The sequence below is a fragment of the Miscanthus floridulus genome, chromosome 8, assembly GCF_019320115.1.
Source record: "Miscanthus floridulus cultivar M001 chromosome 8, ASM1932011v1, whole genome shotgun sequence".
In the NCBI taxonomy this organism is placed as follows: Eukaryota; Viridiplantae; Streptophyta; class Magnoliopsida; order Poales; family Poaceae; genus Miscanthus; species Miscanthus floridulus.
The window spans coordinates 213,949,126-213,975,160 of record NC_089587.1 but is presented as its reverse complement, the minus strand read 5'-3'; the positions used below and the strand labels follow the sequence as shown (position 1 = coordinate 213,975,160).

Sequence of the window (26,035 nt, the reverse complement as noted above, 5' to 3'; positions counted from 1 at the left end):
TTACCGAGACCTCATAACTATTTATATCCAGATAGAAGAACTGGGTCCAAGTTCCCGTGGTAAGCAACAATGCGTCCGTGAAGTTCTGGAATGTGGGATACCAACAAAGAGTTGCACACCCGTGAAGCTTGCAGACAGTTGGGGATGCCAAAATGGAAGATGACGAACCTAAAAGTGAATCCTCAGCCCCTACTAAGGTGTACATCGGCAACTCATCGAGGTGACACAAGAATAATTTCGGGATAAAATCACTTTTACCTCGAAATTGGGGGCATGTGTTGACACCAAAATTTGGTTCAGTCAAAAGGACCCTAGGGGTCGAGATACCTGTTTGAATCGGCCAGCCAAAATTGCCAGATCAATTAACAGAATGACGTCATCAAGGGGATGAGCCCATTAGCAAAGGCAGCAAGGTCCGATCAAGAAGCATGTTGGGCTCCACAAAAAGAGAAAGATTGGAGCCCAAGTTATCTTTAATTAGGGCAATGATTGTTTTCTTACCAAGTTTTCGTAGTTGTTCGTGTCCGATCAGGACTCATAGTCAAGCTTTGAGTATAAATAATAAATCCCGGCTATTGTAATGACACCCCAGCATCAATCAAAACAAGTACCTTTACTTTTTTGGCTTCGGCCACCCCTTAGGAGCAGGAGTAGAGTAGATTTCGACGAGTTCTTCGGCAAGCAGAGCTGCATCGGTTAGGTTCGACCTCCAGTTTGTCTGTAAGTATCTGTCACGGTTTATATCTTGTTCGTTCGACTGTCTCGGTTAGGTCCGATCTCTTGTGAGCTTGGTATAAGCTAGTTATCGATCTGTGTCATTATCTGTACGACTGTCACGGTTAGGTCTGATCTCTTGCAGGTGATAGTATAGATCAGTTATCGATTTGTATCAAGGTTTGTATGACTGCATTGGTTAAGTTCAACCTCTTACGGGTTGACACAAATCTTCCCCCGATTGAGATCAGCTTAGATCAGGCTTTATCCACATATAATATGTTAAATCGTCATCTTTACTGTTTTACATTGTTAGCATCTTGCATTGACGATGATATTCACTGATCTTGATGTTCTAATCTGATCTTAGTCGAAGATAGCATGTGGTCAAGACATGCTTAGCCGTAGGTAAAGCTTGCTAGCTTATGAGATTCAATCTAGAAGTGCTATTATGGCTGCATCGTTTAGGTCCGAACTCCATTGTTAGCATCATAGATTGGAAATCGTCGGCTAGTAAGCCTTGCATATGGTCAAGTGTAGTCTCTGGTTGCATGCTATGTTTGCATCTGCTGTTTAGCCGATAGCCTGTGCTTTCACTATCGTAACATGTTTTCACGATTCCGTTAAGTATGTATAGACTCATATTCTTTGATGATTTATTCTGTTGTTTTTATTATGGCTGTAACGATCCGGTCGATCCCCACTGTTGGAGATAATGGAGTAGATTTGATAGGCTTATGGATTTATCCGCGCTTAATAGTTGAGTGTTGGCATGTTGTGACCCTTCTTGTTTGCTGGAATCGGCTAGCTAGCCGATAGCCCTCCTCTGAGCGCATATATTGGCTGTTTTTTTACATGTTTTTACTTGTTCTTGTCTTGGTTTAAAGTCAGTATGTGTCTCAGTCAGTATTCATGAACCTTCACGCCCATATTTATATACTGTTTAAGCATACTTTCATGATAATCAACAGAGTAGATCTATTTTAATTGCATAACTGATGATTGCCGATAAGTGCTTGTTTTACACACCATATATCATGAGCGTGCTGGATATCGACTCTTTAATCGATAGCCTTACTTCATTGACCATTTGGCCGCATATTTGGAACTGTCTGGAATCCATAACCGGCACGTTCCACCTTTTGTTACTGATCAACTTTGCTCCTCCTTGTCAATTAATAGGTCAAATTGACTGGCACGCCGCACCGGTTGCCGCCACACGGACCGGCGCCCCTGTTGAAGCCCGGAGGGAGGTCGGGATTTGCTCCGCGCGGTCTCTCCCCGGTGTTCGTCTGCTGTGTCACCAAGCCGCCGACGAGGGAACGTCCCCTTTACCTTTTTGGCGTCGACAGTATCAGACTCGGTTTGAGTTTTGGATGAGCAGTTATATACTGGGCGTACACGTCGGAGTTTTGTGATTATAGTCGTCGTATCAGATTCGGTTTGAGTTTTGGGACGAGCGGACCAGTTTTGTACTCAGTTTTTGGGCACCGTAGTCATATCGGAGTTTTGCGAGCTGATAAGAGGAAGGTTGGGCCTGCAGTTTCCACCGGATATACTTGGAATTTACTCACTTGGAATTTGCAGACGGACGGAGACGTGTTCATGTTTCCACCGATAGCTACGCATACGCCACCAATACAGATACGGGGCACGCACACCAATTGTTTTTTTTTTTTTGACGAAAGCTCTACGTGTTTTTTAAGTAGTAACAGATAACAGTTTTCTTGGTCAGCTTACTAATTTTGTTGTTCAGCTTGTTTTTTACACCATTGGCTAATTCCTTCCTTTCTTGGGTCTGTTCTAAAATTTGATCAGCTTACTAATTTTGTTGTTAACATCCTTATTAGCGCATAATTAGCTCATGTTTACTCTTTTTTTTCAAGTGGGCTAAGTTTTAGCCTGAGATCCGCCCTTATTAGTGTTGCACCAACCTGCGGCCTTGCAATATGATGCGAATCACGAGGAACCCGAGTCCATTGCTACCATAGCTTGTGTGAATGTTTCTCCACTTAGGCTAGTCTCAGTGAAGATGTCACGAGAGTTTTATGGATATTAAATAAAGTGACATGTCAGTAAATCCACGGTTTCGCTTGTATCGAGAAAGAGAGAAGATTGGAGTTTCATTGCCACGAAACGAGCTAGCGTCGTCTCCTACCTCTTGGAAAACGGGTGAAACGTGCATTGAGCTGATTCTTTCGTTTCATCCGATCCGGTGCGGCTAGCTGCGGCAACGAATCGCACGCTCACCGACAGTGGAGGATAGCTCACCGGTAGCCGCGCTCAACAGGTTTGCCTGGCCGTGCTCCACGCGAAGGCCGTTCCACCCGGCCACCCTTTGCCATGGCGCGGTTGCTCTGCCTGGTCGAGCTTCTCCCTTTGCCATGCCGGTAGCGAGCAGCAGAGCCGTCCCTCGTGCGCCCTCGCGAGCGGCAGCACCGTCCCTCGTGCGCCCTTTGCGTGCTCGCCGCTGGTACGCAAGAGAAAGGAACCAGTGAGATGGATAAGGAAAGGAGCAGCAGTTGGGTGGATAAGGACAGAAGGTACACGTATATACCGATATTTTTCTTAAAGATTATTATTTTTCTTAAAGATTATCAGTGTGTTCGGTTAGCTGGTTCGTATCGTTGCTGGTTCGTGAAGAAGTACTGCCGGTTGGTTTGTTTGAGAGAAAAATACTGTTCCGACTGAAAATTTACGATCGTTTACGATAAGCCACTGCCGAATAGGCTGTATTTTCTGGCCAGCTCACGAATATCCTCTAATTAGAAGATTTTCTGCCATTGGCTAATTCCTTCCTTGGGTCTGTTAATACCAAAGTTTGATCAGCTTACTAAATTTTGTTGTTAACACCCTTATTAGCGCATAATTAGCTCATGTTTGCTCATTTTTACAAATGAGTTAAGTTTTAGCCTGAGATCCGCCCTTAGGGCAGTTCCAATAGGACATTGATGATGATTTTTATCCCTATTAAATGAGATGCCACATAAGCAAAAGGCTGACATGGTAGCCTAATTAATGAGAAAAGAGAAGAAAATTCGTAGAAATTGTTTCCTATGAGAGAAACGACGTCTTCTCAGCCAACGCAGGAAGAAACCGTGAAATCACCGTTGGGGAGAAACCATCGGTTTCTAGGGCCGCTCACGCCAACTGCGTCCGCCCCGCTTGGCCGCGTTCGCTCTGCTCAGCCACGCTGGCCGTGTCTGCCTTGCTCGGTCGCGTTCGCTCCGCTTCGCCGCGCCGGTAGCGCCCGCTCGGCCGCGTCCGCTCTGCTCTGCTCGACACGCCGGCTGCGTTCGCTCCGCTCGGCCGCGCCGGTCATGCCCACCCCGGTCGGCCCTGTTTGCTTTGCTCTGCTTGGCTCTGCTCTGCTCGGCCTTGTCTGCCCCTCTCGGCTGCGCTGGCCACGCCCGCTCCGCTCCGCCACGCCGGCAGCAACACGCGCTTGCAAGCTGCAGCTATACTCATGTGTACAGATGTAACACCCATGGTGTTAGGAGCTTGCATAGTGCCTAGATTAAGACCTAAGAGAATTAATGAAAAGAGTTCCTCAAAGTTTAAAATTTTAAACACATAAGAAATGATAAACGAATCTCATATGACTCACTTTTGTGGTTAAGAAAAACTAAATGAATAAGGTAAGTTAGTTTGTTGTATGTGAAAACATGCTAATGAGATCCTAATAAGAAAAATAGAATAAGTTGTTTTAATTATTTGGCATGAAAAACAACTTCTATAAACAAAGGTGCGATATAGCTTATAATTAAAAAGGTGCCATGTTTTGGAGAATTATTTTGTGCAAGATAGTTAAATAGTGCTTAAATGTTTTGTACCTATGAGTTAGTATAAAGTATGAACTATTGCATGAGATATTTGTTAGTTAAAATTAATAAGGTTTAGACCATTTAAAAATTAAGGTAAAAGTGCTAAGCATTGTTAGTTCAAACTGAATCCTTGTTTTCTCTAAGCCTAAAAAGGCGATAGACAATGCCATTTTGGCATTTAAATACAAACAAAAAAGGTTAAGCACTATATCCATGTTCTCTCACCATTGGTTGCTTCTAACTTAGCATTTGAGCATGGTGTAGGTTATAGTCATGTTGGGTGTCATGTTGCTCTCGTAAAAATTGCCCACAACTCCTTAGAACACGTTGTGAACCACGTTTTGGTGCTCTGTTCGCGAACTGGCGTTCAGCGTGACGAACTCACCTTGTCATTCTTGTATCTCCCTCTCTAGTCACTCTTGGGTCACGACGATTGCTTCACTAGATAGCTGGTGACGTGGGCCTTAGTTCAGTGAAGTGGTTGAACCTTAGTTGCACTGATTGGCAGCCTTTGCATCGCTTCAAAATTTGTGCAAACGCATTGTTCGGCTGTTTGGCTCTGTGGGCGCAGTCACCGTGCGCTGCCATTGCCTGGTCGTTCATGGCTTTGGCCGCGCCATGGGCCGGTCTCGGAGGCTGCCTATCGCGCGCTGGGCTAGGCTGGCCTCGGTCACGTTTCACGAGGCCAGGCTAGCCGTAGGGCTGCTATCGCGTGGCCGTCGTGGGCGCGCTGTCGGCCATGACGTGGGCAGGCCAGGTCGATGTCGCGGTGACCGCCGTGTGGTCGACGTGGCGCCCGTCTCGCCGCTCGATCCAACTACCACGTCGCAACCTGGTGTGGCTCCTCTATTCGTCGCATCTAAGTCAATGACACAAAGTCAGCGTAGCACCTCACTTCGGCTCTGCTGCGGAGTCCGCGTAGAATAATAGTCTACAGGTGATAAAGATAGTATGGAATGATACGGGTGATAAAGGTAGTATGGAAAAAAAAGACACCAATTTTATTATCTTTCTATAAACTCTATACGACATAGATCATAAAGATCATGAGACGTGCTTTTTATTTTTAAAGTAAAATTAGATTTGTAAATTTCTAAATAAATTCGTCTAAGCTATAAGCATGTGCGTCATTGTAGGCCTAGGCAAAATTTATAGCAATCTGAGCATCTCTATAGCATGACACACTTTTCCTATAACGTCGCATTATCATACAAAACTACTAGTCTGTATTAGTTAGCAGTACCTATTAGATCTGTTCTAGTGTCCTGGGAGGTGAGATTTAGTGGTGTATTCTGAGTAAGCATTTTTTTTATGAACCGCTGGTTCAAGGGGAGCGCAATTAAAATGGACGGTATGCCCCACCATCGTCGCTGTAGTCTGAGTAAGCATTTTTTTTTATGAACCAGGTTCCAGGGGAGCGCAAAGTATGCCCCCACCGTCGTCGCTCCCAAGAACTGGTTGAGGGCGATGCTTATAAAGTTTACTGATCAACCTCTCGCGCGAAGCTCGCTGACGTTAGCGTACATCATCATTGACCTGACTCACCCCTACACGTCCTGTCAGCGATTTTGTCACTGTTGTAAAAGGTGACTGGACTTGCAGGAGCCAGCGTCCAGTTGTCTCTATGCGCCACTGCCCGAGAGCGCTAGGTTAAGTACCGGATGCATCTGATCACCTGCTCACCAGCGTCTGGTCACACCCCCGACGCCTCCTTTTCAATTTCTAAGGCCACGACCGCTTTACTCTGGCTTCCAAATTGCTAACCACAAAGTGTACAACTTGTGTGCACGTGTTTTAGCATTTTTCAAAGCATTTTACAAGGGTGGCGGCATGCAAAGCAGCTAGGCGAGGTGCAGCTCCGCAGTCCCTCGCGACGACGCGAGGTTGAGCCCAGGTGGCCCCGCACAGTGAAAAGCATGGTGCGGCCCCACGCGACCTAGGCAGCGAGGCGAGACGCTGCTGGCCGAGGTCAACAAGGAGCGCGTCGCCAGAGCTCATAACCTGGTCACATCCCACGCCTCCCATTGGGATAGAATCCGTGGGAAATGAAGCACTGATTTCCCTTTCCCTATCCCTATGAATTTCCCTGTACTACAATCCAAATGTTGGATATAGTTTTCATCCTACCTCAGTTCCCTATCCTATCACCTATTTCCCACAATCCAAAGGCCACTGTAGAAGATTGAATCCCCCTCAACCCTCTTAGATTAGAGACTAACCGAACAAGCCTTAAAGGACTGGGTTGGGATCAATTTACCCTGCAAGGATTTAATAATTGGTAGGAAATCAATCCTCGTCGAGGCTGGCGGGACTGGGATGAGATCCATTCCGCGGCCCCGCTCCCTGCAAACCAGACCCGCAATTTTTTTCTCGGTGGTGCAGGCGTAAGGTTCACAACAATTCGGCCCATCCAAGGCCCATCGGTGACTTGATTATATTATATATAGAAACTTGTAACCATAATCTTTCAGTTCTTCGATCCCCAGGCCCCAGCCACTCCCGCAGCCGCCAGAGTCCTAGGCGCAGACGCCGCCCGCAGCCTGGGCGCGATTCACGCCGCCGAGCGCGCTACCGCTTGTCCTGGCCGGTCAACGCGCCAAGCTCCTGCGCCCTCCCTTTCGTGCAGCATCCCGGAGCCCCCTCGGCCAGACATCGCTAGTCGCTGCCTGGTACCTCGATCTGTAGGAAAGATGGCTATTGCCGTGTTGCGTCTCCTTTTTCTCATCCTGCTAGTGAACAGAGGAGGCGTATCTTGCCTTTTTGCATGTACTTTCTCATCCTGACACAAGCACTTTTGTATTTGTGAGATTTTGTTATTGATTTGTTTGCGATTTTGGCCACAAAGGAGCTGTGATTTGTATAACTAAACAATTTTATTTCATGTTGGTGCAAGATGTGTTTGTGGTGAACATTTCTTTTTTTCTAGATTGTTGATTGATCAGATTATTTTTTCCAAACTTTACTGGTTGTGACTCGCATTTCACTTTCTTTAATTCTGCTTCAGTTTGAAAGATGGTAGCAAGTAAGAGAGCTGCTGCTGATCCCACGAAATCCTCAACTGAGTCATTGATTTCAGGTCTGCTTGTTCTTCCTTTTTTTTCCTGCATGTATTTTCTATGACCGTTAGAGCACTCACAGATATCCTGTATCATGTAACTAGATGAATTACGCTGGGACTATCAAGGTATCTGGAGTGAGTTGGGTGAAGAAGTTGCAACAGATATGACAATGGTGAAGCTGGTGGTTGTCTTATGATGTTCTCTACTTGTAAATTTTCTGAGGTACACTTGCATTATTATGAGTGTTTAAATCATTTAAAAAATCCCATTGTATTCCCTCTTTTTTTTTTAACCTTTATACTTTTATTCGTCACTGTTGACTGTACTGCAAAAAGTTTGATCTCTAATACCTTTTAAACTTTATTATAGTTAAGTTGAATGGATTTCGTATGGTTAGATCTGCAATGGAACATACTTCAAATTACATTTCTAAGTATTTTCAAATTATTGTTAAACAGTAGCATTTAAGATTTCCATGAGAATGTCAATTGTGAAAGTAAGCATATTCCTTATAAATTTTGTTTCAGTGTAACTCTTGTTTCCCGCTGCTTTATTTTTTGTTCTAGGGTTGGCAGGGGGGTGCGTCTTTTGATTTTGATGGGAACTTTGTTGGCATGAACCTTGTTTTGGATATGGAAAGACCCATTATCTTGCCAAGAAGTACAATTCTTGAACGGTGGGAGCATTTACGTACATCCCCTCAAAGATTAGTATTTTTTGATGAAAAGGTGAAGGCTGTCACTTTCAGGTGTGCCAATATATTTCCAATTTGCTTATCTATGTTTCTAGTAGCAGCTTTTAATGTTTACCTCTAATAACAACCTGATGCTTCGGTATCTCTACTGAAAGACCAAACAGGACCAGCTGGTCCTAGTGGCATATGTCACATTTACTCTGTTGTGTAGTAGCTGTTGGAGGTAACAGAGAAATAATCAGCCAGGGCAACTCTCCCAGGCGACTGCATTGCAATATATAGAGGATAAGTACTGCATTGATTACATACAGCTCACTAGAGCTTTAACTAGACAGAATAGCTGCCTGGGTACCCGCACAACTCTTGGGCTACCCAAGGACTTAATGACATAGATTAACTAAAAACTTAAATACACTAAATGTGCCTGGGAAGCAGGGCTTACAGCTACAGTTCTCCCCCTAAGACCTGCTTCAACCCTTCTTGATCTGCTTGATGCCAATTCTGCTTCTCATGTCTTCAAGCTTGGCCTTGCCCAAAGCCTTAGTGAGAATGTCTGCCAATTGATCAGCTGTAGGGATGTACTCAGTCCTGATGCTGCCTTCTTCAATACAATCCCTGATAAAATGTTGCTTAACTCTGATATGTTTGCTCCTGTCATGGAAGACAGGGTTCTTAGTAAGTGCAATTGCAGACTTGTTGTCAACCCTCAGTTCCACAGTCTCCACCTTTCTTCCCAACAAATCAGCCAACAATCTTGACAGCCACAGGGCTTGTGTTGCTGCTGAAGTCATAGCCACATATTCAGCCTCACAACTAGACAAAGCCACCACCCTCTGCTTGATAGATTGCCAGCTGACCAAGCTGTTGCCAAAGAAGAACAGACAACCTGTTGTGCTTTTGCTGGAGTCAATATCACCGGCTAGGTCTGAATCACAGTAGCCCACAAACCTAGCCGAATTTGGGGCTCTTTTGAACTGCAGACCATAGTCCAATGTTCCAGCCAAGTACCTCAGCACCCTCTTGACTGCTTGCTGGTGCTCAGTGGTCGGTTTCTCCAAGAATCTGCTCACATAGCCCACTGAGAAAGCCAAATCAGGCCTGGTATGAACCAGGTATCTCAAGCTTCCAACCAGCCTCCTATACTGAGTTGGATCCACCTCCTTGGCAGTGCTATGCTTGCTGAGCTTCATGCGCTCTTCCATTGGTGTAGCTGCTGGATTGCAATCAGACATGCCTCCCAGTTCTAGGATTTTCTTGGCATAGTGAGTCTGCCTCATGGTGGTCCCATTCTTGCCTTGCTGCACTTCAATGCCAAGGTAGAAACTGAGCAAACCCAAGTCACTCATCTCAAAGGTGGATTTCATCCTTTCCTTGAAAGCCTTTACTTCATCTTTGACTGCTCCAGTGATGATCAGATCATCAACATAGACCCCAACCAGCAACACTGAGCCCTCTGAACCTTTCCTGTAAATTGCTGCTTCATGTTTGCTCTGTTTGAACCCCATTTCCTTCAGAGTAGAGTCCAACTTAGCGTTCCACGCCCTGGGTGCCTGCTTCAGCCCATACAAAGCTTTGTGCAGGCGATATACCTTGCTTTCTTCCCCAGGAATAGCAAACCCAGGTGGCTGCTGGACATATACTTCTTCCTTGAGCTCTCCATTTAGAAAAGCTGACTTGACATCCATATGATAAACAGTCCATCCTTCCTGGGTAGCTAGAGCAAGCAGCAGTCTCACTGATTCTATGCGCGCAACAGGAGCGAACACATCCTCATAATCAACACCCTCTTGCTGCACAAACCCACGAGCAACAAGCCGAGCCTTGTGCTTGATCACATCTCCTTTCTCATCTTTCTTCAGCTTGTAGACCCATTTTAGAGAAATTGGCCGATGGCCAGCTCAGGGAGACACAAGCTCCCAGGTGCCATTGCGCTCAACAGCGCGCAGCTCCTCTTTCATTGCTGCCTGCCATGCAGGATCAACTTTTGCCTCTGCATAAGAAATGGGTTCCCCAGAGTGGGTGAGGTGGAGCTCTGCGAACAAGCGCTGCGCCGGCGGCGGAACTTCCTGTTCCCCACCCAATATGCCATCTATGGTACGATAGCGCAGCTGCTCGTCGTTGTGATAAGTGTCCAGCCGTTCCTCATCATCTTCCAAGGGAGTCACGTGCTCCACTTGTGGGCTGGCTGGAGCTGGTGGTGGTGAAGGCGTTCTGGATGTCTCAGACACCTCTTCTCCTGCATCAAGCACCGATTTTGCTGCTGGGAAAGCTTTAGGTGAGGCAGAATGGGGCTGAGGAGATGAGTGTGACTGCACTGAACCTCCAGCTCCAGGGACTTCTTCCTCCCAAGGAAATTCCACCACAAAATCACTACCAGCTGCCCCAGACATACCTGCTCCTGGTGATGTCCAATCTCAACCTCTTCCTTCATCAAAAACCACATCTCGGCTGACACGTACACGCTGAGATGCTGGATCAAAAACTCGATAGGCTTTGGCTCCTTCAGCATAGCCAATAAATACTCCAGCTTCACCACGATCATCAAGTTTCTTGAGCTGAGACAAACGGCGAGTATATGCCACACAACCAAACACCTTCAGATGGCCAACAGTGGGTGCTCGGCCATGCCATGCTTCATAGGGAGTGACATCACCTAGAGCCTTGGTTGGTGACTGATTCAGAATATGCACAGCAGTCATCACCGCCTCCCCCCAAAACTTGGCTGGCATCTGGCGCTGCTTGAGTAAGGCACGTGCCATGGCCACCACGGTTTGATTTCTACGCTCCACCACGCCATTCTGCTGTGGTGAATGAGGAGCACTATAATGCCTTTTGACTCCTTCATTGGCCCAATAAGCAGCAAATTCTGCAACAGTAAACTCTCCTCCATTATCTGTGCGCAGAACTTTCAGTTTACGCCCACTCTCCACCTCTTCAGCAGCCTTCACCTTCTTGATAGCATCTGCTGCAGCATCCTTAGATGACAGCAGCACTGCCCACATGAATCGTGTGGCATCATCTACAAGCAGCAGAATATAGCGATTACCTGCCGAAGTTGCTGGTGTAACTGGCCCATAGAGATCACCATGCACCAATTCAAGGTGATCCTGAGCACGATATGTTGCTGCAGCAGGAAATGATCGCCTCCTCTGTTTGGTGGTGACACAAGTGTCACACACTTGCTCAACATGATCGATCTTTGGCATCCCTCTTGCCATTTCCTCCTTGCCAAGCCTCCGCAGGGCCTCAAAATTCAGATGCCCAAAACGCTCATGCCATTGCCACGCCTCCTCATCCCTGCGCGCAGCAAGACACACTGGTTGTGCTGTCTTCATATGCAGTACATACAGCCGGTTCACGCCATGCCTCACCTTGGCCAGTAGGCGACCGCTGCTGCGTTCCCAAATCCGTAGTACTCCATCATCAATCACCACCTTTGAGCCATTGTCATCAAGTTGACCGAGGCTCATGATCGAGTTCTTCAACGCCAGAATGAAATAAACTCCATGAAGAACACGATGCTCACCAGTCTTTGCTTCAAAAACAATTGAGCCAACGCCCTTGATTTCCACCTTGGACGCGTCCCCGAACCGAACCGTGCCTCGAACGTCCGTGTTCAGGTCTGAAAATAGGTCACGCCGCCCAGTCATGTGGTGTGTTGCGCCTGAATCAAGGTACCAGCCGCCAGCCATCTCTTCATCATCTGCTCCCAGATAAGCATGCGCACGTGGCTCAAAGAACTCAATGCGCTGCGCTGTATAGTTGAGCTCCGGCGTGCTCTGTTCCATCTCAATGAAGCCGTGAGACAGAAACAGAGCTGCATCTTCCTCACACTCAGCAAACTGGGCACGCCCTTCATGTCCTCCTTGCTGCCTAGCTTGGTTACCGCCGCCACGGCCTCCTCCACGGTTTCCGCCGCCGCGTCCACCACGATTTCCTCCCCCGCCGCCGCGCTCTGTTCCATCATGGCGCGGCTGGGGACATTCACGCGCACAATGCCCTTCCTGATGGCAGTTGAGGCACGTGTTGGGGCCAACACGGCCGGCGCCATTGCCTTCTCCACGTCCGCCGCCACGGCCAGCACCTCTGCCCCATCCGCGTCCACCTCCGCGGCTGCGTCCTCCGCCACCGCCGCGCTGGTTCTTGAAACCAGAACCGCCAGCTTCTTCTGCGCCTTTCTTCTCCTTCCTCAAACGCGCACGCCACTGCTCCTCAGTGTACAGCAGCTTGCCGTTGATGGACACCGGCTCTGTCACAGCTTGCGCTTCACGGTCATCCACCGCCTTGAGCCTTCCTGTCACCTCTTCAAGCGTGAGCACCTCGAAGTCGAGGAACTGCTCAATGGCGACGACGATCTGCGCGTACTTGGTTGGCACCGTGCGTAGAAACTTTTCCACGACACGCGCCTCATCGATGTCCATGTCTCCATGAAGCACCAGCTGCTGGTGCAGAGTTGACAGCCACAGGGCAAAATCCTCCACCGGCTCGCCAGGCTTGACGTCAATGTTCTCCCACTCCCGACGCAGTCGCTGCAACGTCGCTCGGCGGACCCTGTCCACACCGATACGAGTCGCAGCGATGGCATCCCATGCCTCTTTTGCCGTCGCCTTGTCGAGGAGCGGGAGCCCCAACTCCTTGGGCACAGCAGCGACGATCACCTCCAGAGCTCGCCTGTCGTCGCGAAACTGCACTGGGCCTCCTTCGACAGCTTCCCAGAGGTCGCGCGCCTGCATCCTGAGCTTCATCGTCTGGCTCCACTCATAATAATTGGTCTTGTCCAGCATTGGCCATGATGTGCCGCTGCCGGAATCGCGGTAGACCACCCTGCCTTGCGGCGACTCATAGCGACCGCCACCACGACGCCTTCGGTCATGCAGTGGTGACTGCGAACGGCGCCTGTCCCGCGGCGGAGTCCGCGGCCGCCGGTTCCTCCGGTCCTCCTCTTCTTCTTCCTCCTCCTCCTCCTCATCTCCCTTCTCTGCTGCTATCTCCGCCCGCAGCTCCTGCGCTGTCCTGGCCGCCGCCTCCGCGGCTGCTGCAGCCTGCTGTGCCGCCTTGACAGCCAGCGCCGCCGCCTCCTCTGCTGCCTTTAGGCGCGCAGCCCTGCCAGAGGGGTCGCCCAGCTCGCCCTCAGTGGCTCCCTTGGTCTTCCTAGCCCGGCGCTCAGAGGAGGTTGACGTCATGGAGAAGATGAGAAGGTGAGAAGGTGTCTAACCTAGGCTCTGATACCAATTGTTGGAGGTAACAGAGAAATAATCAGCCAGGGCAACTCTCCCAGGCGACTGCATTGCAATATATAGAGGATAAGTACTGCATTGATTACATACAGCTCACTAGAGCTTTAACTAGACAGAATAGCTGCCTGGGTACCCGCACAACTCTTGGGCTACCCAAGGACTTAATGACATAGATTAACTAAAAACTTAAATACACTAAATGTGTCTGGGAAGCAGGGCTTACAGCTACAGTAGCCATATATGTTTGTCTAACTTAAAACCGTAGAATTTTTGTTGAGACTAAAATATGCACATTATTAGTTGGGATATGGTGAATCTTGACTATGGAGGTCTGCCTTGTTTTCTTGGAATTTTTATGTCCAGGCTACCATGCATATTTCACACCTTTGGGTTGGCACTCATTGATGTTCTTGTACAGGAATAAAGGAAGAACCAAAGGTGTGAAACTCTACTCCCGTCCTCAAGGTGAGTACAAAATCACTATTTGTAAGGTCCTCTAGTGGTTCAAATTAAGCATAACATTTATACAAAAATAACTATTAGTCTTTTACAGTTTGTATTGTAGTGTTAGCGCTAACCAATTAATGTTTTTACCATACCCGCATTGCGCATGTGCGTTGCAATGTCTGTATTGTTTCAATTAAGTATATACCACAGCATACGCCTATAGATTCATCCAGAAGTACTATGATCAAAATTTTTTTATATATATACATATAAAGTCGTATCATCAACCATTCCTACATATACACATGCAGATAGTGCAATTGTTTGGTAGAATAAAATGCTACAGCATATGTCTATAGATTGGTCCAGAAAAGATCTGCACACCATGAACATCAGCTGCTCCTTAAAACATAGAGATGTTCATGGGTATATTCAAGCCTAGTCACTTCTAATATGAGAGCTTGCACAATGTGTCATATATTTCTAATCTTACATACAATACTATTTGTAGAAACTTATGTACTTGCTAGTCACTTCTAATATGAAGCAAATGCACACGAGTGGCACCGGGTATCACAGAGGGCTCCTCGACTCCATACAGAGTTTCTGTAATACATTAGAAAGATAAGCTGAATATATACGGAAAACCAATGTAGTAGGTTCTAATGCATTACAATACTTAAATATCACAAACATTACATAGTTCAGCTTAATATTACACAATGCAACTTAGCTTAAATAGTTAATCCCAAGCACGAGTTCAAATTCAAGTGGTTTTATAGTAATATTATTATTATATAACCATTACAGCAAAGTTCAGTTCCAAGTCATAAGCTAATAGTATTCTGAGATTGTGTTATTATCTCCCACTTGGATGTCCTGAGAGAAGTTGTAACGAAGTTTTTAGTAATGAAACTAATCAAAGCAGTTGATATTATAGAAAGATTAACGACTTATATTTTTTGTGAGCCATAATTTCAAGAAAGCGTGCACAGTTTGATTAGAAATAGCCATATGAATTTGATTAATAGACTGTTGAAACACAACAATTACAAATTAAGTAGCATGACATATGAGAGGGCCTCCTGAGGAACCTTGTATCTCGTAACAGTTGCTTGCACGTTTGATACTCCTAATTATATCAATTGGTGGCCCCCTATGAAAACAAAAGCAAAAATAAATTTTTTAATATAAATAATAAGTCAAGATTTACCGGTTGACAAATTCAAAAGAAAAGGAAGCAAAGCTTACAGGATGTATCCACCGCAGGCTCCGGATACTATAGAAATAGTGACGTATCATTATTTAACCATAACTGTAGACGTAAGCCACGAGGATTATAATACGACACCAGAGCGGCAAGGGTTGCAGCAGCTATATTATACGTCATTTCATTAGTAAGTTCAATATGAGGATGAAGGGCGTTAAATTTCATTGGACAATGAGCACTATAAGAGTAAAATCCTCATCACTGTGTACTACAATGGCTACCGAGTTCTCATTTGTATTACTTAGCCTCACAAGTAGAAAGTCATACTTGTGTATGAGTACATGGTCACATGTTAGCACTAAGCATATTCGTGTGAGTTCCTCCTTTTTCCCAATGATAAACCTGCTGCTAAGAAATTCTTTTTTAATAGGCAACCCCTGTCTTCTTGTGTATCTTATTATTTATACAACAGAATTATGGTGTCTTCTGATTACTCCATCAGCAGCAATTTCAGTCGGATTGGGAGGGACTTCCATACTGACAACACTAAAGATAAATTCAAAAAAACAAAATCAAATTTATCTCTAAAACTGATACCAAAAGTGACACTGGAAACAAACAAGAACATAAGGTAACACGAGGTTAGAATAGAGAAAAAAATTCATGGCTAATTAGCTCATCTTTACAGTTTCATTTTTTCTCAGGCTGCTTATAGCGCTGAGTGATAACAAGCTTTTAAGCGTGTTTGGACGGAGGACGAACCAAAATCAAAGATGTGACGAGATTTATAGCATAGACAATAAAATTTTAGATTAAAATTAATCTACATCCTGGAATCTTAAGATCCATCCCTATTAATATATTTTTACCGAACCATCACCACAGGTTCACCAAAGCATATAAGAAAATACACATCAAATAATATTGTACAAAAATTGTCGTGTAAAAAGTTACACACTCAATATGAACAATTTTGCGCATTAGCCTTTTAGATCCATCTTTATTACCAAGGTCGCAAAAACTTGCAACCACATCACTCGTAGGGTTCAGTCGTGACTCGCTAGCTCAGAATTTTACATAGAAAAAATTAGAATTCACAAATTAACACAACTACACGATCACAACTGCTGTCCTATAGCTAGGTTAGCCCAAACGAACAAATTAAGCAACATAAATGGGCTGGCTATTGTGCTAAACACTCAGCCCATATAACGATTCGCTAAGCCCAATGTCTCATCTAGTCATCCTCCTGCAAATCTCATCTCTTCACGGAATAGTTCAGCAGCCATGGTGAACACCGGATAAAATTTATCGCCGACAATCCGTAGGGGTATTCATGGAGAAATCGAGGTATGGCAAGCGCCATACCTCGCCATAATGAGCCATCCGACCCGCACAGTGGTATGAAACCGAAGGTTTTATTTTGCATCAAAGTTTCATCATAAGCCAGTTTTAAAGATGTATATCACATAAATCTTTACTTTTCATAAAAAAGGCTTCGTTTAATAAGAAAACTAAATCAAACAAAGTAAAATATGATCTCAGCTCATACCTAACAAACTGAGAAGACCAAAACGCATAACGGAAGAGATAGCGGCGGGCCAGCAGTAGCAAACAAAGCGAGGCGGCCAGAGCCCAGCATCGAGGCTCCGCCGGTGGCTTTTTGCATGTCTCGTGATATAAAAGTCCTAAACCTCGCGCCTAACAACAGGCGGGAGATGAATAACTACGAGAATGGGGCGTCCGGACTTTGTGAGCGAGGAAATCCTGTCTAGAGAAAGGATGCCAGGCAACATCTACCTTTCGTGTTCCCTAAAAAAACATCTACCTTCCGTGCGCCTTGGTGGATCGCTAAAATTGTTGTGCGAGCAAGGCTATGGTCTACGGATACTGAGGTTACTATGGCAAACTCGTTGGATGGAGAGGCTAACGGGATGGGAGAAGCTTACCTTCGCCGGAGACAGATACAGTCATCGACTGAGAAGACGCCATTACCACCGAAGACTCACTGAAAAGGGGAAAATGGGACTGCCTACTACCAAGAAACCAAGATATATAAATAGAAAAGAAGGTGAGAAGTAAAAAGCGATATTAATGGCACTGCAGACGAGCACTGTGTCAGGCACGCCCTCATCCCATGTTCCCGTGTGCCTATTAACTGTTCTATTATAGAGGACCACCCCAATATTTCTGAGCTTGGTGTTGAGTGGTAGTAGAGCAGGTTTCATCTTAAGTGCTTCCATATGTTGATATTCCGAGTATGTGCTCATGCGAGTGCAATTTCAGATATATGCTACATCCCTTATGAAATAACTTAAAATAATCTTCAGGTGCTATTGTGGTGGTGAAACCGCAGTTAGTTGCCATCCGCGAGCGAGTTACCACAACCGGAGCCAACCCTCCAGGTTCAGGGACATCTGGTTCTGTTGATGGAAAAAGAATAATAGGTGTTGCGAATCCTGTGTCAGAAGATGCAGCTGATCTTCTCTAAGGGCGTGTCAAACACAGTGCTCGTCTGCAGTGCCATTAATCTCATTTTTTATTTCTCACATTCTTCTTTCTTATCTATATATCTTGTTCTCTTGGTAGTAGACAGTCATATTTTTCCTTTCTCAGTGAGTCTTCGGCGGTAGTGGTACCTTCTCAGTCGGCGACTGTACCTGTCTCCAACGAAGGTAAGCTGCTCCCACCTCGTTAACCTCTCCCTCCAACGAGTTTGTCATAATAACCTCGGTATCCGTATATCATAACCTTACTCGCACAACAGTTTTAGCGATCCACCATAACGTACGGAAGGTAGATATTTTTTAGGAAACACGGAAGGTACATGTTGAAGAACATCTCTAGCTCTCTATCTGACACCCTTTCTCTAGACAGGATTTCCTCGCTCGCAAAGTTCGGATGCCTTTTTCCCGTAGTTATTCATCTCCCGCCTGTTGTTAGGCGCGAGGTTTATGACTTTTATATCACGAGACATGCAAAAAGCCACCAACGGAGCCTGGATACTAGGCTCTGGCCGCCTCGCTTTGTTTGCTACTGTTGGCCCGCTGCTATCTCTTCTGTAATGTGTTTTGGTCTTCTCAATTTGTTAAGTATGAGCTGAGGTCATATTTTACTTTGTTTGACTTAGTTTTCTTATTAAACGAAGTCTTTTTTACGAAAAGTAAAGGTTTATGTGATATACATCTCTAAAACTGGCTTATGATGAAACTTGATGTAAAATGAAACATTCGGTTTCACACCACTGGGCGGGGCGAAGGGCTCATTATAGCGAGGTATTTCGCTTGCCATACCTCGATTTTTCCGTGGATACCCCTACGGATTGTCGACGACAAATTTCGTCCGGTGTCCATCATGGCTGCCGAACTGTTTTTTTGAAGAGAAGAGATTTGCAGGAGGATGAATATGACTAGATGAGACATTGGGCTTAGCGAACTGTTATATGGGTCGAGTGTTTAGCACAATAGTCAGCCCATTTATGCTTGCTTAATTTATTCGTTTGGGCTAACCTAGCTAAAGGGTAGCAGTTGCGATTGTATAGTTGTGTTAATTTGTGAATTCTATCCTTTTTTCTATCTACAAGTGATGCGGTTGTAAGTTTTTGCGACCTTGATAATAAAAGATGGATCTAAAAGGCTAATGCTAAAAATCGTTCATATTGAATGTGCAACTTTTTACACGATAATTTTTGCACAATATTATTTGATGTATGTTTTCTTATATGCTTAACCTATGGTGATGGCTCGATAAAAATACATTAATAGAGATGGAATCTTAAGATTTCAGGATATAGATTAATTTTAATCTAAAATTTTATTGTCTATGCTATAAATCTCGCCATACCTTGATTTTGGTTCGTCGTCCGCCCAAATACGCTAAAAAAGCTGATTATCCCTCAACGCTATAAGCAGCCTGGGAAAGAAAATGAAATTGTAAAGATGAGCTAATTAGCCATAAATTTTCTTATCTATTCTAACATCGTGTGACCTTGTGTTCTTATTTGTTTCCGGTGTCCTCTTGGTATCTGTTTTGGAGATAAATTTAATTTTATTTTTTTATTTATCTTTAGTGTTACCAGCATGAAAATCCCTCCCAATCCGACTGAAATTGCTGCTGGTGTAGCATTCGAAAGACACCATAATTCTGTTGTGCAAATAATAGGATACACAAGAAGACAGGGGTTGCCAATCAAGAAAGAATTTCTCAGCAGCGGGTTTATCATTGGAAAAAGAGAGTCACACGAACATGCTTAGTGCTAACATGTGGCCATGTACGCATGCACGAGTATGATTTTCTACGGATGAGGCTAAGTAATACAAATGAGGACTTGGTAGCCACTGCAGTATACCGTGATGAGGATTTTAACCTTGCAGTGCTCATTGTCCAAGAAAATTTCAACACCATTCATCTTTCTATTGAACTTACTAATGGAATAACGTATAATATAGCAGTTGAAACCCTTGCCACTCTGATGTCGTATTATAATTCTCGTGGCTTACGTCTGCAGTTACGGTTAAAAAAATGATACGCCCGTCTTTTTGTATAGTGCCCGGAGCCTACGGTGGATACATCATCTAAGCTTTACTTCTTTTTCTTTTGAATTTGTCAACTGTTAAATCTTTTAACTTATTATTTATATTAAATTTTTATTTTTGCTTTTACTTTCATGAGGGGGCCACCGATCGATGAAATTAGAAGGGGTATCAAACTTGCAAGCAGCTGCTATGGGATACAAGGTTCCTCAGAAGACTCTCTCATATGTCATGCTACTCAATTTGTTATTGGTTTGTTTCAACAGTCTATTAATCAAATTCATATGGCTATCTCTAATTAAACTGTGCACGCTTTCTTAAAATTGTGGCTCACATAAAATGTAAGTCGTTAATCTTTCTATAAAATCAACTGCTTTGATTAGTTTCATTATTAAAAACTTCGTTGCAACTTCTCTCAGTACATCTAAGTAGGAGATAATGACACAATCTCGAAAACCATAATTAAATGCGGGTAGCTCTACTAGCTTGTGCTTGTAGCTTGAAATGGAGTCGATATCAAGATTTATAGTGTTCTACTATTAGCTTATGACTTGGAACTGAACTTTGCTGTAATGGTTATATAATAATAATATTACTATAGAACCACTTGAATTTGAATTCGTGCTTGAGCTTAACTACTTAAGATAAGTCGCATTGTGTAAGATTAGGCTGAACCATGTAATATTTGTAATGTTTAAGTACTATAATGTATTAGAGCCTACTACATTGATTTTCCGCATATGTTTAGCTTATCTTTCTAATGCATTACAGAAACACTTTACAGAGTCGAGGAGCCCTCTGTGATACCCGATATCAGTCGTGTGCATTTGCTTCATAAAGCATGTCATAAATTACTTTCATGCACATTAAGTAGCACTTGAAATGGATAACTAGCTACTCTCTCCGTCTCAAATTATAAATCATTCCAACATTCTTAGAGAGTCAAACCATATCAAGTTTGATAAAAATTATAGAGGAAATTTATTTTAACAAAAAATACAATCGTACAATTGTTTGTGTATAGATTTAAATATTGAGTGTAAAAGGTCTAAAAACATATTTATCAATAAATATTTTCTTATTTTTAATTTAATATATCTGGGGCTACGGGGCCGCATGTTTCTTGTTTTCATGATTATCCCCTGAGCATCTCCAAGAGTACCTCAGATTTTGTTCCCAAAACATGATATTTTGTCAACTACCAAAGAAGTATGGGAAAAAAAAGAGACCACCTCCAAGAGTACCCATATTTGGCTTCTAAAATTATCAAAATTGTGGTCCACACACTTTTTTCTCCCCGTATTTTTTTAGGAGCCACGTCGCGATCCGGTCGCATCTACGCTCGCCGCCGCCTCATTCATGCTCGTGCTGATCCCTAGCAGTTCCCGCCAGCGATTACAGGAGCACAACAAGGTTCAGTACACCTGCCGATGTAATCATGGAGGAAACTAAAGATGGGCAAGCACATAGGAAGAGAACCTTGCATCTCCGTGGTGACATTGGCCTGTGTATCACGGAGGGCGGAGGCCTCCTCCATCTCCTTCTCAGCCCGCACTTCATCTCGTAGATACGACACACGCGGTTCATGGCTTCAGACTGTTGTAGATACGACGTGCTGAATGTTTCCCAGGTTCCATCTCATCGGCTTCTCCATGGGCGGCGACGAACGCGAGTGAGCAGGTCGGCGTGGCCCTGGTGGGTCGTCGCACGAGAACCTGCTGGCCATGATCGAAGCGCTTGGGGTCAGCTGGCCGTGGTCCGCGTGATTGGGAGGTGCGAGGCTGTGCGTATTTTTAAGCACGGAGGAGGCTCGTTTGCCAAATATGGGCACTCTTGGAGATAAGTTTTTCTCCTTTTTTTTTTTCCCAAAACACATGGATGGAGAAGAGTTATGAGACACTCTTGGGGATGCTCTAACCACGGAAAAGGTAGGGCCACACGGCTTATGAAAGGAAGGGGGCACCCCACGGCTTCTGTCTCCATGATTTGGGGATTTGGCGATATCTTTTCTCTCCTATATTAATTAATTAATTGATTAATTAATTTCAAAAATTAAAAAAATCAAGGGTTTAGACTCATTGAGGTATTACCTCCTAAGGAGTAAAGAATGTACTGTAGCATTGCCCGTACAAAACATGATCCCATTTTCAAAAATCATCGACAGGTTTGAAATTGTTTTTGATATTATGATGATAGTGTATATATATCCCTTTGTAAGTCTACCAGGCCAGCCGATGGCACCCGTGGCTCAGGCAGATAACGGCAGCACAACCCATCTTGTGCTCCTGGAACGGGCAAGGAAATGGTGACGGCGGCTGAGGCGAATGAGGGCAGCAGCAGTGCCAACGGGTGTCCCCTAACCGGCCTGTACAGCTTGATACTGACATCATCCAAACATTTTGCTAAATGATCAAACCTCCTACCCCAGACAGGCCTTCAAGGTAATGTTCATTGTCTGATATCTATATTAGGCCTGTTTAGATTTCAAAAATTTTCACCCCAAAATGTCGCATCGAATCTTGCGGCACATACATGGAGTACTAAATGTAGACGAAAAACAAAATTAATTGCACAGTTAGGTGAGAAATTGCGAGACGAAACTTTCGAACCTAATTAGCCCATTAGACACTAATTGCCAAATACAAACAAACGTGCTACAGTAGCCAAAACCAAAAAAAAATTTCCAACTAAACGCGCCCTTAGTTCTGTACCTCTGTTATATCCCTAGCAGCATGTGAGGCACACCCAACGAGACATCCTTGGACCATGGACCAAGGATGGTATCTACTGACAAAAATGATGGCTACGTGAAATCAACGACCAGCTCTCCGGTACGGACCAGCCAAGGACTGTGTAACTCTCCCGCCCCCGCGTCGCCCTGTCTGGGCGACACGGGCGGCGACACCGCCACTGCCAGCAGCTCCTCCCTCCCTCCTCGTGCCTCCTCGCTGCGGCCGGAGTGGGCTGCCGGAGGCCGCGTAGCCCGCAAGGATGGTGGCGGGGGCCATCTTTCCCTCCCTCCATCCTTCTCTCATCTCTCCTATCCTTCCGATGGCGGCTTTTCCGGCGGTGGTGGTGCCTGCTTCGGCGACCGGCGCTCGAATCCACAGCCCTGGCGGCCGGATCCGGCGGCTCTGGTCCTCCCGTGGCCGAATCCGACGGATCCCGCTTGGATATGGTTGAGGAAGCGCGAAGCTTATCTGGCGAAGGTGGGGGCGTCAGGGCTCTTGCCCGTGCCTAGGATGGTGGCGGCCGGCTGGACCGGCCAGCCCGCGGCGATGGCGGCCAGCCAGGCTGGCTTGCGCGTGCCTACGGGATAGGCGGCAGCGGTCCAGCCCCAAATCTCAAAGTTTGACTAGGCCCACTTCTAGCCTCCTAATCAATCAGAATGATCTGTAAGCCAGCCTAGATAAAAAAATAAATGGATTTGAATTTGCACATCAGAAATTCAAAATATACAGACTAATTGCCTGTTCTCAGCAAATCCGCAAGTAAACACCACCACACCACTAAGATAACCGACAGTCTGAAACCAAACCTGATGGAGAGGCTACCTTCCGAATTTATCTGAGTGTATATATTCAAAAACTCAGGGCGTGTTATAATGAGCGTATAGAACAATTCTAATCTACTGCACTACGCAAATGGATATCACAAAAAAATTTGCAGAAATGTTCACTTCCCACAGGAATGGTGACAAAATCATCAGAAACCTGTTCGCTTAGCTGAAAAGCCATGGCTAACCTTACCTAATTCGTTGCGAGAAAAAAATATTATTCGTTCGCTGAAATAGTACTGCTACCAAGAAAAAAAAAAATAGAGTGTTAAGATTTCACGCTTACTTGTCTCCGATGAACGAGAAGAGCGGATCGCAGGGCAGCCCCGGAGACACTGATCCGGCGGCAACCCACCCAACCGCGGCACGACGGTGAGCACCTCCTGCAGCGGCAGGTTGCGGAAGATGAGGCCCAGCGCGTCCGGTAACAGCTCCTCCCAGCACCTGTACTCCTTGCCGTCCTCGCACTCCACCATCACTTCCCTTTCCTTTCGAGACTTTTCCCTACGTGTCATTATAAAAATTCAGCGGTCTTCAACGTCACTACTTCCGTCACTACTTCAATTTTTTCGTGTCCTCCATGCCACTTCCGTCAGTTTAGACTCTAACGTCGTCAAACTGCAGGTGTGAAAAAACAAAAATGCCTTAAATTTCTTTTTTGTTATTAATTTTTTTAAGCATCTTCAAATGAAAAAACTCAAAACTAGAAAGTTGTAAATCTCGTCAAAATCTATAATTTTCATATAAAAATTATTTTTATTTAATTCCGCAAAAAAATAATTTAATATGATTAATATATCTTAGAAAAATCATATTATTTTTTTTACGAAATTAAATGAAAAAAATTATAGATCTCAACGTATAACTTTTTAGTTTTGAGTTTTTTCATTTGAAGTCGTTAAGATATAAAAAAAATTAATAACATATTTGAATTTAAAGACATTTTTGTCTTTTTACGTCTGCATTTTTACGTCTGCAGTTTGACGATGTTAGAGCCTAATCTGACAGAAGTGATAGAGGACGTGAAAAAGTTAAAAGGAACGACGCCGAAGACCACTGAACGCAAAAGTCTTTTTATAATGGCACCCGGCAAAAGTCTCTTTCCTTTCCTGCAGCACGCAAAGGACCGGCCTTACGAGCTATCCCATCATCCATTACGACTGAAGAAATGAATGCTTCCACTACCAAGATGAACTGCCGCAGTTCAGGCTAAAAACTCAAAATGGGAGTGGGGAATAGAGCTACTGCTACTTCATTTCGTACGCCAATGTTCTCTCATCAAAGAAACTGAGAAGAACCAAGTCAACCGAATACAGATCTTGCAAGCGGACTGAGGCAAGCAAAACCAGAGAGAAGCGAACAATTTGAAAGATCAGAGAAAAGGAGAGACGATTCTTATCAAGCAACATCATAAAATTTCTAACCAAAACTTCAGAAATCACGGAGGGATGCGGAGTGTAATTCCTTGCCCCTCCAACCGAGAAACAAAACATTTTTATTTATTTCCGTTTCTTCCAAGGGAGTGGGGAGCTGCTTACCTTGGAGATCACTCAAGAGCCAGAGATGCTAAAAGTGGCAACAGCCTCCCAGCAGTAAAATGGCTTTGTGTGCGCTGCGAGCAAACCCAAAGAAGGCAACCTATCCAAGAAGCACGCGAACTGATAAGATGTAAGCATCATCCAAAAGTTGGCAAAGAAAAGGAGCTTCGTTAAACACAAATCCTGACTCCAATCACAGGGTACCAGGAAGAGGAGGAAGGCACGGCACAGATTTAAAAAGAAGGCCTCTTGCAGCTGCAGGGATGGAAAGCGCAGCGTGCCAATTGGTGGGCATCCCGCATCCTATTTATTTCAACCCATGGCCATACCAAACAAAAGCTACGGCTCCAGATATTTGTGGGGAAGAACGCAAAAGCTTCGGCCTTTTGGGCTCAAAGCTACCAAAGGGGAAGAATATCATCTTTCCCAGCATAATAATTTGCTCGCGAGCGAGAGAGAACAGCGCAAGAAACTCTGAAGCAGCTAGGAGGGAGTTATTGCCCGCGTATTTACCGGATTGGTGGTGTGGAGACGAAGGCCCAAATTCCAATTCGGATCTGCGGAAGGCTACGCCTGATGGAGGAGGGGGAAGGGGACTGCTGCTGCGGCTGGAGCTGGACTGAGAGAGAATCGAGAGGGCGACTCTGCGAGTGAGGGTGCTCGGGGCAAGAAGAAGACTGAAGAAGGCTGAGAGCTGTAAGTACCTTCTTCCGTGTGTGCGCGTGTTCTCGTCCTCGAGAAGGAAAACAGGACGAGGGGCGCGCGGCGCGCTGTGGACGCAGCTGCCCGGCTGCCCCCCGCCGCCGATATTGCACGGCACGTTGGGATTTTTTTTGGTATAATAAAAAGGTTGGCAGTTTTTCTCTTTCCACGTAAATTCAGACCCGAATTCATTTATGTCTCGTTCTTTTCTTAAAGTTTACTCCCTATCTCATCGAATATTTAGACACATACATGCTTGATGTATTAAATATAGACTAAAAATAACTAATTATACAGTTTGCGACTAATTTGCGAGACGAATCTTTTAAGCCTAATTAGTTCATGATTTGACAATGATGTGCTACAGTAACACATGTGCTAATGCTGGATAATTAGGCTTAATAAATTCGTCTCACAAATTACTGACGGATTCTGTAATTTATTTTTTTATTAGTATCCAAACATCATACGTGACACCCGAAAACTTTACGCCCTGCATTTAAACCAGCCCTTACTTGCCAA

At 44.9% G+C, this 26,035-nt stretch overlaps 3 protein-coding genes across 3 annotated transcripts; 1 reads left to right on the top strand and 2 right to left on the bottom strand.

Moving 5' to 3' along the window:
• Positions 1 to 2,850: 2,850 nt before the first annotated feature.
• On the bottom strand, positions 2,851 to 25,506 carry LOC136478115 (uncharacterized). The gene is made up of 3 exons (XM_066476447.1): positions 25,325 to 25,506; positions 23,560 to 23,777; positions 2,851 to 3,184 (listed from the first exon to the last, which is right to left on the bottom strand). The coding sequence occupies exons 2-3, from the start codon at positions 23,747 to 23,749 to the stop codon at positions 2,982 to 2,984; spliced, it is 393 nt and encodes a 130-aa protein (XP_066332544.1). The 5' UTR covers positions 23,750 to 23,777; positions 25,325 to 25,506; the 3' UTR covers positions 2,851 to 2,981.
• Positions 7,038 to 23,086, top strand: LOC136478116 (uncharacterized). The gene is made up of 6 exons (XM_066476448.1): positions 7,038 to 7,304; positions 7,543 to 7,614; positions 7,699 to 7,819; positions 8,164 to 8,345; positions 13,947 to 13,993; positions 21,936 to 23,086. Exons 3-6 carry the CDS (start codon positions 7,790 to 7,792, stop codon positions 22,034 to 22,036), a joined length of 360 nt encoding a protein of 119 aa, XP_066332545.1. The 5' UTR covers positions 7,038 to 7,304; positions 7,543 to 7,614; positions 7,699 to 7,789; the 3' UTR covers positions 22,037 to 23,086.
• On the bottom strand, positions 8,446 to 10,555 carry LOC136474887 (uncharacterized mitochondrial protein AtMg00810-like). Its single transcript, XM_066472464.1, has 2 exons — positions 9,881 to 10,555; positions 8,446 to 9,781 (listed from the first exon to the last, which is right to left on the bottom strand). Exons 1-2 carry the CDS (start codon positions 9,974 to 9,976, stop codon positions 8,762 to 8,764), a joined length of 1,116 nt encoding a protein of 371 aa, XP_066328561.1. The 5' UTR covers positions 9,977 to 10,555; the 3' UTR covers positions 8,446 to 8,761.
• Positions 25,507 to 26,035: the final 529 nt, after the last annotated feature.